Source organism: Ochotona curzoniae, unplaced genomic scaffold (assembly GCF_017591425.1).
Source record: "Ochotona curzoniae isolate NIBS_2020 unplaced genomic scaffold, NIBS_Ocur_1.0 contig_3498, whole genome shotgun sequence".
Classification (NCBI taxonomy): Eukaryota; Metazoa; Chordata; class Mammalia; order Lagomorpha; family Ochotonidae; genus Ochotona; species Ochotona curzoniae.
The window spans coordinates 2,256,575-2,271,120 of NW_024465885.1; the positions used below are offsets into that span (position 1 = coordinate 2,256,575).

General features: G+C 43.3%; 1 protein-coding gene across 6 annotated transcripts in view; it reads right to left on the reverse strand.

Annotated features, from left to right (window-relative positions):
• The window catches only part of SIDT1 (SID1 transmembrane family member 1), an 80,762-nt gene that overhangs the window by 54,111 nt on the left and 12,105 nt on the right, over positions 1–14,546 (reverse strand). For all 6 annotated transcript variants that reach the window (XM_040980472.1, XM_040980470.1, XM_040980469.1 and 3 more), the window contains exons 2-3: positions 2,508–2,629; positions 1,348–1,518 (exon numbers count right to left, since the gene is read on the reverse strand). In XM_040980472.1, the coding sequence (XP_040836406.1) occupies positions 1,348–1,518; positions 2,508–2,629 (293 nt within the window). The remainder of the gene's footprint in view (positions 1–1,347; positions 1,519–2,507; positions 2,630–14,546) is intronic.

Below are 14,546 nucleotides of genomic sequence, written 5' to 3' on the forward strand. Positions count from 1 at the left end.
CCCTGGCATGCACAGCACTTGCACAGGCTTGTGACTGCATGACCCCCCATTTACAGAATTCAGTTCTCCAAAATGACTAGTGAACTTTCCAGCTACCTGATCCTATACTTCACATACACTGTCCCCAGCTGACAGTCTCAGCTCAAGGCCACAGAAGCCAATCTGCAAAGGTAAGTCTTGACTAGCATTCACACTCTACCCTGTGCAAATAATATGCTGCTACTCACATCAAATGTGTAACCATGATCCCCACAGGGTTCAGTATCATACTTGAATTTGTCAATGATTGAACTTAAGCATCATGGCTAGAAACTGCCTTTAGGTCATGGTTTTTGACTCTGTACATTATAATCACCTGGGAAATTTTAAAAACTCTACCCATCTCCACTCTTTTGCCCTCAGAAGCCTGATTTGATCTGGGTCCACTTAATCCACCAGAGAATTTTTTTTTCTGCTGGTTATTTATTTGGAGAGCGGGAGGGAATGTTTTTTTCTCATGAAGTGATACCAGAATTAATGACTGATAAAAGGGGCAAAACTGACTTACCTATCCTCTGACCCTGTATCTATCATATGTATAGACAGATGGACACTGCCACTATGTCAAGAATTATAGAGACCAGGATAAATACTTGATTCCTAGTAACAGGTTTACTAGATTCGGACTTTATAAACTCACATGGAGAATTTAAACCAAGCAGGCCAGTATTGTGGATGGGCAGTTTATGTCACTGTCCAGCAGTTTAAGCCGCCACTTACTATGCAAGCATCTCCTAGGAACAATGGTTCAAAGCCTGGATGGTGCTTATGATCCAGCTTCTAGGTGAAGTATCTAAGCCCCATGCCCATTTTTTTCCAACAGGCTTGCACAAACAAGGTTTGTGTTATATTTAAGAAAACACAACAAAAATAATACTAGGCATTCCAAAGAGAACACAACCCTACCTGCCTTCCTAACCAGGAAGGAGAAACTGGAATATCAATAAGGACAGGAAGAATAGCTTAAAGTCTTCCTTAAAAACCAAAACAAAAACTTTGTTTAGAGGTGCGGTATTGGTTACTACTGCAAAGGAACCCAGGCATCAGCAGTTCTTGCCAACACAACTGGAAAGGGTCTTCAAACAAATCCTTGAAGCAGATATACCCATGAGACCTAATACTCTTGCTCTCTGCACCGTTCCCTTGCTACCCCTTCTTTCACTGATTAAGGCCTTGTTGTGCCACTGTGCTAAAACAGCATGCTAATGGATGGCTTCCTTCTAGAGTTCTCATCTGCAAGAATGGAAGCTAAGCTGAGCATCTTGAACCATACAAGGGAACAGGAAGGCCAAAGCAAGTCCTACTTACCGGAGCTGGAAGTCTTTGAGCTTGGTGACCAGCAGTTTGTAGTGGGCACCCAGTGGTGCCATGGATGCCACATCCACAAATATCAGTTGTGTCAAAGGTCCTGTCTCATTGGTTGCTTCTGAGGGACATAAGGTGCGGCTCACTTGCTGGTAGTTGTAGCTCTTCTGGTATCTACAGTCAGTAAGAAGAGAAACTCAGGGCAAGAAAGAGACTCAGTGGACAAGCAGGGAAAGAGGCCTATGTCAACTCACTGCTCTCCAAATTTGCTTTCAAGTCCTTGCATCCTTAATTTCAGAGTAGACCTTTCAATAATAATTTCTATCACCAGTTATTACAGATCTGTATGACAGGTCTGTATGACAAAATAATAGGGACTGTTTGGGGCTGACCAGTTCATTTACATAATGTATATGTACATACTCATCCATCTTCCTAATTCAGTGGAAAAAAATCAAATTTTGAACTCCTGATAAAAGAACCAGTTCATTCCATTTTTATTCCATTTCAAGCTTTTTCCAAAATAGACAGGGAAGAAAATTTCAGAGTTAGATTTAAGGCCACCAGAGTCACTATGTCAGCCCTCAAATTCCTCTGGACAAACACTATAACCCCACACTATATACTCATGCGTGCATGCCTTTAAATAGGTGTCATTATGTCTTTTGCAGTTCCCCCCTGCAAAAACATAAACTTTAAAAAGGAGAAGGATTTCTTTGTCTATCCACTGCTATATGCCCAGCACCCACCATTTAGTAGAGCTTAATACATAGGACTGAATGAAGAACACATGCATGAGGGACATTTAAAGCATGGTGAGGTATCATTCATTTATGTTTAGTGCTGGCCCTTGTCTTCTGGATGGCTACTGGACAGATCATTATCTAACCAAGAGTCACAGAGCCTTCTGGCAGAATTGTTAAATATCCAAAGTCTTCTAGGGTGTGCAAGTCTAGGTAGAGTGCTCATCTGAAATTTAAAGAGGATGGAGAGTGAACAAAGCTGAGCCTGTTAGGGTCTGCACTGTTGGCTGTAGGCAAGTATAATCTGTCAACAGTCCAAACATCTGATTTCTCCTTTCACCAGGGATAAAGACTCGATTAAGCATCAAACACTGAAGAAAACCAAATGTCATGAAGTTGTCTGAGAACAGATTCACTTACAGTCCTTGGAAGGGCAGAGGCACCTGCCAGGACAGCACCTGTTTCTGCTGGCGCACTACGACGAGCACTGGGTAGTCGAGGTTCTCAGAGGAACTGTTCACGTGCACCCGCACGGCAGTTACCTGTGTGGCAGGGCAGAGAGATTCAATGCAGTTGCTGACACTTAGGCTTAGAGAAACTTCGATTTCTTATGCTAGATCATCCAGTTGTCCCAGTTGTTTTTCCTTATTTGCATGGGATCAGAGGGTTGTCTCAATCTTGACTACACTTTCAACTACCCAAGCGTATTTACAACTGACACCTGGATCCAACCTGCAACAATTCCCATTCTGTTGTTGTTGGTGAGGCAAATGATGGAGCCTTCCAATGACACCCTGAGAACTGGCACTGAGCACTTAATGGGAATTCCTGAGAGTTAAGTTCAGAGCAGAAAACACAGTATCTATGTCCTTTGCTTACACCAGTGCTTACACATAAATGTGGAAGATACAAACATCTCACAAAGTGAACCCTCACCCACACAAAGCTAACGCTCTGCAAGACCCTCTATTGCTAACACACTTTACTTTGGGTTTGAGGAATCACTTTGCGTATCACACCAAAATGTCCTGTTTGAGGCTGACGGGTGATCTGATGCCCACCACAACAGTAAACCCTCTTTGTGTGCCTACAAGGCCTGTTTCAGTATATAAAACAATGCCTGACATAAAAGGATTTTTCAGAGGCTGCCACCAGATCATGTCTTGGCTGCTCCACTTCCAATCCAGCTCCCTGTGTATGGCCTCAGAAAGAAACAGAAAATGACCCAAGTATTTGATCAACTGGCATCAGCCTGGCCCAACAGTGTCCACTGCTGCCATCTAGGGAGTGAAGCAAAGGATGAAAGACTTACTCTGTTTCAAATAAATAAACCTTACAAGAACCTACTTTTTTTTGTTTGTTTCATATTAGGAAGCTCCATGATCTCCTCTGACTACCCAGTCAAGCAAAGGTTTAGGCTTCTCATGAATATTTTAAAGACAGAAAATGTAATTAAGGCCCTGGATCAAGAAGATTTTGGTGTGTTCCTTAAATATCACAGGCAACAGAGGGGAGGTCAAAATAGAAAAAAGAAAAGGTAAGAAAGAAAAAGTTTAATCTTCTGTGTGAGAATTTCTTCCTTATTGCCTTCATGTGCTCTTCAAAGCCCCTTAGTTAGGGGAAAGCAATCAAGAAATCAAGAATCCTGGAATTAAACCTTGAAGTTCAAAAATGGAAATTCAGAGGAAACAGAACATCCTGGAAATCATATTTTACTATTTGGTTTTCTTAAAGCATTTTCTTTGACCAAGCTAAAATAGTCCAGGATTAATTTATTAATTTGCTAAGAAGTTCTTGCTCATGAGGAGGGTGTTCTCTTATGCATATACTACATGTGTTTCCATGGAAATGGTGCAGCTGATAGTTGCCAAAACCACGTTCCTAGTAGAAACCTAAAGAACTTTTGTTAAGCCTGCCTCCCAGACACCATAATTGGATCAAATCTCTAATCCATTAGCCATTGCTATAAGATTCAGAGGATTACACCCCTTAATCCATTAACATTAAAGGATTTAATCAATATTTAAAGGTTTGAGGGACCATGACTCTAACACATGGATCTTGTAGGACACCCTATTTCCCAAATTGTGACCTCTAGGGAACCGCTGACTCCATCTTTGGCATCTGTGATGACTGGCAGAAGTAATTCGCTTGGAAGCTGGTTCGCTTCTGAGGCTGCAGTGCTGATATGACCAGCATTACATACAGCATGCATTTTGGGAGCTCAGTTCAGTGTGCCTCAAGTTTACTGCAGTAAAACCTAAGGTGAAACTAAGAAAAGCCATGACCTAGGCAAAGTTCATCTTTGGCTTGTCTGCTTCATTTTTCTCACCTAGGATTCAACCTTCTCAGCCCTTATCAGGGACTCAGCATCTCAATTTTGTCAGCGTTTGATGTAAGATAATAATTCCCAAACTGACTATGCCTTTTAGCAATTCAATCTCTCAAGGCAGCCCCTAGTGTTTCTGATTCAGCCAATCGGTAATAAAATTCAGAGATGTGCATTTTCAGCCAGAATGGTAGGGTGTGTACTTGGGTTTGACACACTTTGGGGAGTACTGTTCCAAAGAAACAGATGAATGGATTTTTAGCATTTTAGCAACAGTCCATCATGGTGGGATGCACAGCTGTGAGATTCCCCAGCCTTGTTGCCAACTGATGTTTGTTGGAACCCAGGCTGGACCAACAGAAAAGCTGTATCATCCTATCATCCTCATGCTCATTCCCACTCCACTGTTCACCTCCTCTAACTGGATCCCTGGTCAGCTCTCATAATTCACTTACTCTTTGGTTATTTAATAATGACCTTATTGGTCATAACAAAAACAAACTCAGAGATACTGGCATAATAAATTGCAAAGGAAATATCAGAGTGGGAGACAGAAGACAGAAGCCTGTTTTTTTTTTTTCACATGAACAGATAATGTATTAGCCCCCAGGAAAGGACAAGCAGCTCTGCTCACAACTTGCTTTGCCTTTCCAGAAGCTAATGAGCAGCTAAGTAAATTGGGTTACACTTGCAGCAGTCAAGTAAGCTCTAAATGCAACACAAAACACAGAAGTTTCAACTGCGCTTAGCAGACCATGTCACCCTGTTACAAATCATTCTTGAGAGCTAAGATTTTTCCTCCTGTTGCTTCTTCCGTTGTCATGACAACAGGAACACTTTCATTACAAGTTTCCTCAATGAGGGAATTGCAGTATAGCTAACAGAATCATTTAAGTACTTCCATCTCTGATATTATGTTATAGATCTCAATTCTGAAAACGTATTACCGCTTAGAAACTCTCCTTTTGAACCTTTTAGAGGGGATTTGTGTTTGTGTGAAACAAAATTGAAAGAATGTGCATTATCCATGAACTTCTGAAGACTTTTTATTTATCTTTAGTAAAACACACATGCATGGAAAATATAAACAGCAAATTAAGAAATTAGGGCCTGGCATAGTAGCCTAGTAGCCAAAGTCCTCACCTTGCATGCACCAGGATCCCATATCAGTGCCAATTCTGCTCCCAGCTGCTCCACTTCCCATCTAGCTCCTTGCTTGTGGCCTGGGAAATCAGCAGAGGATGGCCTAAAGCCTTGGGACCTTGAACCCACGTGGGAGACCCAAGAAGAGGCTCCTGGCTCCTGGCCTCAGATAGGATCAGCTACAGCCATTGTGGCCACTTGGCAAGTGAACCAGCAGACAGAAGATCTTTCTCTCTCTCTTTCCTTCTCTGTAAATCTGACTTTCCAATAAAAATATCTTAAATAAATCAAATTTATTTATTTATTTTAGTTTTTATTTGAAGAGCTGGAGAAAGAAGCAGAGAGACAGAGAGGGAGAGGGAGATTTACTCCCTACATGGGTGCTGGGCTGAAGATAGGAGTCAGGATTCCAACCGAGTTTCTCACGATGGGAACAAGAATTCCAAGTACTTGAGTCACCAATGCTTCCCTGCAGGAAGCTTGATCAACAGCAGAGCAGGTGACAAGCATTCTGACATGTGATGGGAGTTTCTCAAATACTGTCTCAACGGCTGTGACAAATGTTCACCCCATTTCTCGCGCTCTGAGGAATCTGAGACTTCCTCTCACTCACCACAATTGCATCAGACTAGGAGAAGACACAAGTGTCTGGGTTGGAGAAAAAAAAAACCTTAACATCCCAAATTGTACTTACCTTGGCCTCATGTAGCAAATGTTGCAAATGGTCCCAGCTGGATGCCTATGTGCCTGTACTATGGGAGAGGAGCCTAAGCTCAAGGAATTGAAGCCTTTTTGATGGAAAGAAAGCCTGCTCCAAAGGGGGAGGTGATGTGATGTCTGAGGTTATTCACTATGTAACTATCCTTAAAGGACAGAAAAAACTTCAAAAAATGCTTTCCTATAACCTATGTAGAAACCAAGAAACACATGAAAGATTGTCTCCTTCCAATAGTTACTCTAGAGGATGAAAGATTCTCTAGATGTTTGTCTAGATCTGACCTCTGGTCAGAGTAAACAGAAAACAGTCTAAGTTTGTTATGTGAGCTGAATATTAGATACATTGGTGTGTGTTACATTGTCTTCTATGGTTGCTGATAATGTCTAAAATAAGTCATCATCATAGTAAAAAAGAAACCACAATTTGCTGATCTTTATGCTTGTTACCCCATTTTACACAGGGATGTGGCAAACATGTAGACCCCTGATCACGCTCTATTTGCTCATTTTCCATGGTCTGGATTTATTCTACTGTTTGACCTGCTTATGCCAACTTCATTTTTAGAGCTTCTCTCTCCTTTCTCACTCACATATACAAATAGAAACTGTTTTTCAGCACATGGAGCTAAAGAAACAGTGTTAGTGGGGTCTTTTTTTGTCTCAGTCACTCAGTTGCAGAGCTTGGAACTTTCTTTGGACTTACACATGGTTCATGTGTGTTGCTGTACCCTAGAAATGACACAGTTAGGGAACCAGGAGAAACATGCTACACTGAACAGTGGTTACTTAGATTCTGTGTTACTAGCATCATTTCCTAGGCTTGCTGTAAGAAAATCATAAACTGGGCCTGGCGCGATGGCGCAGTGGTTAAGGTCCTCGCCTTGCATGTACGGGATCCCGTATGGGCACCAGTTCTAATCCCGGCGGCCCCACTTCCCATCCAGCTCCCTGCCTGTGGCCCCGGAAAGCAGTCAAGGATGGCCCAAAGCTTTGGGACCCTGCACCCGCATGGGAGACCCGGAAGAGGCTCCTGGCTTCAGATCAGCATAGCATCGGCCGTTGCGCTCACTTGGGGAGTGAATCATCGGACAGAAAATCTTCCTCTCTGTCTCTCGTCTCTGTATATCCACCTTTCCAATAAAAATAAAATAAATCTTTAAAAAAAATAAAGAAAATCATAAACTGAGTGAGTTAGAATGTAGTGAAATTACTTTCACAGCTGTGGAGGCCAGAGCCTGAGGTCAAGGTATGTATAGGCCATGCCCCAACACTCTGGGTAGAATGCTGTCTTGCTTCTTCCTCACTCCTGCTGGTAGTGACATCCAAGACATTCCTTGGCTGCTTGCAGCCACACCATCCCCCTGCCTCTCTCTGCTGTCATGTGGCTTTCTCCCTGTGTGTCTGTCATCACAGGAAAGGATCTGTATCACATTTCCCCCTTATGGATTCCAGCAGCATTGGATTGGGCCTCACCCTAATGCTCTTATCCCAACCTGACCACATCAGCCAACTCTGCTTCCAAGTAAGATCATATTAACAGGTTCCAGGGTTTGGGTCCCAACACATTTTGGAGACAGCAAAGCAACCCATAACATTAGGCTTGTAGGATCTTTAAGCAATAAATCATTCTCCCACACTTCACCTTTCCCTGGCTGTCCATCCTCTTTCCTCCAGCTTGTAGTCACTTGCTGTTAGTGTCAATTAGAACAGAGGCTAGGCCTAAGCTCCAGAGTAAACAAGTCCAGAGGCACCTCATAAATAATCCAGCCATGGTTCATTTGCCAATGTAAGTGTGCAACTTAAATTTAACTATTTCTTTTATGCCTTTCTGGAAGAAAAATAAAATGTAAAGCTAGTCAAACTAACTTAAAATATTTCTAACAGGACAGATCAATTAAGGCAATTATGTCTCTATAATCAACCAGATACTTCCTCTGATTTACTTCTATGTTCACCCTGTCAAATTCCTCCCCTACTATTTCCGTGGAGGGAACCTAAATCACTTCCTTTCTCTGATTGATGAATCATTCAAATCTACTTTCACATTTTACTCTATTGCTAATTACCATGATTTGATCATCATACATGTAGTGAAATGTCATACTGTACCTCACAAATATGAACAATTATTGCTAATAAAATGCTTTAATGATTTTTCTTAAAGTATGGAAAATAAAATTCTGAAAAAATATGCCTCCTTTATCTGCTTTGAAAAAAAATTATTCATTCATTTGAAAGGAGAGTGACAGAGAGAAAGAGATGGGGGTCTTTCATATGCTGATTTATTTATCAAATGGCCACAACAGCTAGGCCAAGCTAAAAGTAGGAGTCTGGAAAATCCAGGAGGTTGGAAATGCACCCAGGTCTCCCATGGGTAGCAGGGGCCCAAGCCCTTGGGTCATTCTCTTCTGCTTTCCTAAACACACTCGTAGGGAGCTGGATTGGAAGCAGAGTGGCTGGGACTGGCATCAACTCTTTTATAGGATGCTGGCATTGCAGGTGGCGGCTTAATTTGCTTTGCCACAATGCTGGTTCCTCTGTCTAGCATTTAATACTATCAAGACCCTTTGTAGGCTTATGCATCTCAGCTGGGCTGAGTAAAGGCAGGGCTACCAGAAGAGTCTGTCACGTGAATTTTGCATGGATGCGGTTGTCCCCAGCACTGCAGTCTTGTGGACCTGAATCTTCACCTTGTTAGAAGTGAGCACATTTTTACAAAGGTTGATTTACAGAGAGAGGAGAGACAAAAATTTTCTATCGTTGATCACTCCCAAGTGGCTGCAACAGCCAGAGCTGAACTGATCTGAAGCCAAGAGCCTGGAGCTTCCTTTATGTCTCCCACGCAGGTGCAGGGTTCCAAGGCTTCAGGTCATCCTTGACTGCTTTTCAAGGCTACAAGCAGGGATCTGGATGGGAAGTGGTACCCATATGGGATCCCGGCGCATGCAAGGTGAGGACTTTAGCCACTAGGCTACCACACTTGGCCCCAGCACATGCTTATAAGGGAAGTATTTCACCCAACTGCTATGGGTAGCTGAGCTGCTCCAATCACAGTTATATTTAAACATTAAAATTTTATGGGACAGGAATTTTGATACAGAAGTTCTGCTACTTGGGCCATCTGCATCCTGTATCTGGTCTGCCTCTCATTCAGTCTCCTGCTGATGCACTCTCTGGCAAGCAACAGGGATGATTCACATGTCTGGGGTCCCGCTACCCAAACAGGAGGCCTGGACAGAGTTCTCAGCTCCTAGAACCAGCTGGGCTCAGCCCTGGGTGTTGAGTTGGTGGTGAACCAGTGTGCGGAAGGTCTCTAACTCTCTACCTTTCAAATAAATTTAAAATAAATAAATGAGACAAATAACAGGTAAAAAAAAATAACAAGACAATCCCTATAGATACTAGTTTCTCTGATTAAAATTCTCCATCTGCTTCAACCTTGGGAAACACTGCTCTGCACAATTAGTTGGTAAAGCAGAAAGATACATATATCTGGATTTCATTTTTGGTACTGGCATTTACTAGCCAAATGGTCTTGGATAAGTCATTTGAATTCCCTGGCCTTTGTGTTTTTTCATTCTAGAATGCAAACAGAAACCTCCCTCCCCCACCCCCAAGCACCTTTGACCAGGAGGGATGATGTGCTGTGACCGCTGTGACATTCAGAGCACCAGCAGGTTCTGGATTGGGCTGGTGTTTTCCCTGCCTTTCACTGATTCATCAGCCAGTTGGTTACTGACTTTTGCTCAAGGTTGGAGGCACACTTAGAAACCCAGTTACCCCCAGCCAAAAGAGATGCTTATATGGTCCATCTGACAAAAGATTAATGTCTTTTCACTGATTGGCTTCCAGCTTGCCTGGAACTGCTCATTCATCTTATCGTAAAGGCCGCTTAACCCTTGGGAGCTATTTATTCCCTAAACTTTTAGATTACCAGCATTTTGCATTTACAGCCCTTTCACTCTAAGAAGAATGCCATACAGAACTCAGCTCACCAATCAACTGCCAACATCCCTGAAACCCAAGGCTATCTCTTACTGGTAAGCAGCTACTTCTTTGCACCATCAGTTTCCAAAACGAAGTCGGGGAAAGCAGGTCTATTTGGCAGTGCCTCGGTTGCCTGCTCTTGCCTGAGTCTGGGATGGAGGAATCAAGGTGGGGGCGGGAGGAGTCTAGTGTGGGAAAGCAGGTGGCTGGTGTTTAGTGTTTAGCTGCTATAGTGGAAGGGGCTGCTTCTCTAGCTGAGACGCACAACAGGACTCTCTCCAAGCACACAGCAATGGGATCCAGATGCTGGGCTGGCAATTCATGTCTAGGCTCCGCTTTACCCAGAATATTTTCCCCATGCAATACCAAGACTATCCTATGGAACAACTGTTCCATAGAGCACACTTGAGGAGATGACATCCCAGGAATTTCTCACAGGAACTAGTGTGCTGAAGACTCTTCACCTATTATGGGATGCATCTGGCTGTTATTCCAATAGGCACCCATCTTCCATTCCTCTTGGTTTTTTTCTTGGTTTTTATTTGCATTGTTGTCTTTTTCCTTTGGGCTTCCTCTGCCTAAGGCTGGCTGACTTGGAGATCCACTTTCTCTCTGGGACCATCTATGCTCAATGCTCCTTATTCTCCCCCCCTTTCCTGTCTCTCTGCATATCTTGGTCAGGTTCCCTCTCCTGTGTGGGTATCGAAGAGGGAGAAATAATTATTTCATGGTTTGAGAAAGAACTGAAAGCTCCACTCCCAGGGAGTAGAGCATTATTTCTATGCTGGCTGATTGCACGGCAGGCAGATCTCTTCTAGAGCTATTCTCAAGCCTACTTATTTAAGGCTCTGAGGGGGAAGAAGATTAGAAAATTATTGTTATGATGGTGAGAGTTATGATCTGATGCTTATCTGCTGCTTATTGATATACAATTATTTCAAGACAGGTACCATTAATTATCTTAAATTAGCATACACCAGGTTGTAGCACCTAAAAGAAATTGCTTTCAAAATGAAATTGGAAATAGTGCTTTCATTGGAAAGCACTATTTTTAAAAAATATTTATTTATTTTTATTGGAAAGTCAGATATACAGAGAGGGGGAGACACAGAGAGGAAGATTTTCTGTCCATTGATTCACTCCCAAGTGCCTGCAATGGCCAGAGCTGAGCTGATCCAAAGCCAAGGTCCAGGAGCTTCCTCCAGGTCTCCCACATGGGTGCAGAGTCCCAAGCCTTTGGGCCATCCTCGACTGCTTTCCCAGGTCACAAGCAGGGAGCTGGATGGGAAGCAGGGCCACAGGCTCCAATATGAGATCCCAGAGTGAGCAAAGTAAGGACTTTAGCCATTAGGTTATTGCACTGGACCCTCTCTTTTTATTTTATTTTTATTTTTTTAAAAGATTTATTTTTATTATTTTTTTATTATTTTTTTTTATTGGAAAGGCAGATATACAGAGAGGAGAGACAGAGAGGAAGATCTTCCGTCCGATGATTCACTCCCCAAGTGAGCGCAACGGCCGATACTATGCCGATCCGAAGCCAGGAGCCTCTTCAGGGTCTCCCACACGGGTGCAGGGTCCCAAAGCTTTTGGGCCGTCCTCGACTGCTTTCCAGGCCACAGGCAGGGAGCTGGAAGGGAAGCGGGGCTGCCGGGATTAGAACCGGCGCCCATATGGGATCCCGGGCGTGCAAGGCGAGGACCTTTTAACCACTTGCGCCACCACGCCAGGCCCTATTTTTAAAGACTCACTTATTTTTACTTGGAAGACAGAGTTACAAAGAGGAGAGACAGAGAGAGATCTGTCTGCTAGTTCACTCCCCAAACAGCTGTAATGGCCAGAGCTGAGCCCATCCAAAGCTGGGAGCCAGGAGCTTCTATAGGGGTGCAGGGACCCAAGGACTGCTTTCCCAGGAGTATCAACGGGGAACTGGACTGAAAGTGGAAAAACAAGAATTGGTACCCATATGGGATGCTGATACTTTAGCCAGAGGATTAGCCTGCATGCTGCCAAGCCAGCTCCCCAAAGTTTTAAAAAGCAGTTTCTTGAGGCATGCAGATGGAGCCTCAGGAAAGCCATGTTCACGTTCAAGAAAGAAAAAGCCACTTCAGGGCCTGGTGGCGTGGCCTAGCAGCTAAAGTCCTTGCCTTGAACACGCTGGGATCCCATATGGATGCTGGTTCTAACCCCAGCAGCTCCACTTCCCATCCAGCTCCCTGCTTGTGGCCTGGGAAAGCAGTCGAGGATGGCCCAAAGCTTTGGGACCCTGCACCCATGTGGGATACCTGGAGGAAGTTCCTGGATCCTGGCTTCGGACCGGCGCAGTACTGGCTGTTGCGCTCACTTGGGAAGTGAATCATTGGACAGAAGATCTTCCTCTCTGTCTCTCCTCCTCTCTGTATATCTGAATTTGTAATAAAAATAAATAAATCTTAAAAAAAATAAAAGGAAAAAGCCACTTCCAACTGTGTAGTGAACCCTACTGCAGAGATGATATAAACTAATTGGATTTTGTAATGCTCAGTTGAGAAGCTCCTCTTGACTTATTTATTAACTATTTATTTGAAAGAAAGAGAGAGAGTAAGGCTGAGGCAGAATACACACAGGGAGAGATATCTTCCATCTACAAATCCTATTCCCAAATATCTGCAGCAATCTGGGCTGAGCTAGGCCAAAGCCAGAAGCTGCAAACTCACTCCAGGTGTCTCACATGGGTAGCAGGGATCCAGCTACTTGAGTCATCACCTGCTACCTCTAAGGGGTTGCATTTGCAGGAGTCAGAACTTAATAGCAAGGAGCTGTTCCTCTTTAAGTGGGCACAGATGGAAGCTAGCAGTACCTTCCTTCCCAGCCACATCTTGATCTCTGCCTATGTCTGGATTCCTAAAGCTGTTCTCGAAACACTACACAAAGATTCTGGGTAGGGCTGATTTGTCCCAGAATCCAAATCCCTGGCACTTTTTGAAGGGACCTTCCCTGCTCATATTGCTTTGTGAGCTTCATGGGAGGCAAGGTTGCCTGTGTGTGCAAAAGAGGCCAAAGACTTGAGCCATGCTTTGGTAGCTGGATGTACCCACTTGGAACTTTCAGTTCTATGTAAATGATCCAAAGATGAAAGGAGCATTCAGAATCAATGGTGACCCACTAGACAAAAGGCAGTGAAGTCTAGGGCACACTACATCCAGTGGCAGTGAAGCTGCCAGAGTGAATACTAGTACCACATATGTCACCTAAACAACTCCATGACAGTTTTCTTGCAGCTCAGTCTCCATGACCACCAGTGTTGTCTAAGCTTGGTAACTCAGGCTTGTGAGCTACCTAACATTCTTCCAAGAAAGTCTTTCTCAGTTTATGTCAGCCAATTATTTCTGTTGTTTGTAGTCAAACACTCTGGCTGACCCTGCATCCTTTTTCCTTCCCAGTTGGCTATACTTAACCCACAACTACTTCGTTGCCTCCTAGAGTTCTCTCTGCATATCCAGACTTCATTACTGCATCTCTGTTCATTATTGGTGAATAGGGACACTCTTTTTGCCAGGTAAGCAAGAACCCTCCTAGAAAGTTATAATTTTTCCTCCCTGGTGAGGATGGTGTAGACAGGGAATTCAAAGTCAGGGTTCTCTGTATCATTAAGAGAGAGATACAGAATCAAAATGTGGGCACCTACTTGTTAATTCTTTGGCTGTTACCATAACTTTTCCACTTTGGCGGTTAGTTATAATAGTTTGAGTCACTGTGTCTACAAAAGAGTAGTTAATCCAGAAGGACAAAAAGAGTCAGTTAGTCCTGTTTGTCTTGGCTTATCTTTATGGCTGCATAGTGAGGATCCAGAAATACCAGTTTTCAGGACCAACACAGCCCAAGAGGGACAAGTTGGTTCACTGCTTGGGCTTCTACGGTTCTCTGCACTGAAAAATAAGTTTAGGGTAAAGGCATCAAGCTTGGCCCACAATCGGAATAAGACCACGTTGTCTGTGGTCTTTGGAGACTGTCATATATAGTAACATGTCATTTAACTTCATGGCATTGTAAATTTCTATTTTTCTTTCTATTGTTGATTTTGTATCATGACTTTTCATTTAAGGGAATGTACAGTAGTTATGTAATGGAGACTAACAACCAGAGTGAGGATGCAGTGTGGTATGCATCTCTGTTTCCAGACAAATATGGACTTACAGTGAAACTGTTTATATTATATTTTGACAATAGGATTCTGGACTCTCTGTCATTGTCCATGCCCGCAATGATGAACATATGACTGAGTATGAAGAACTATATGTTAG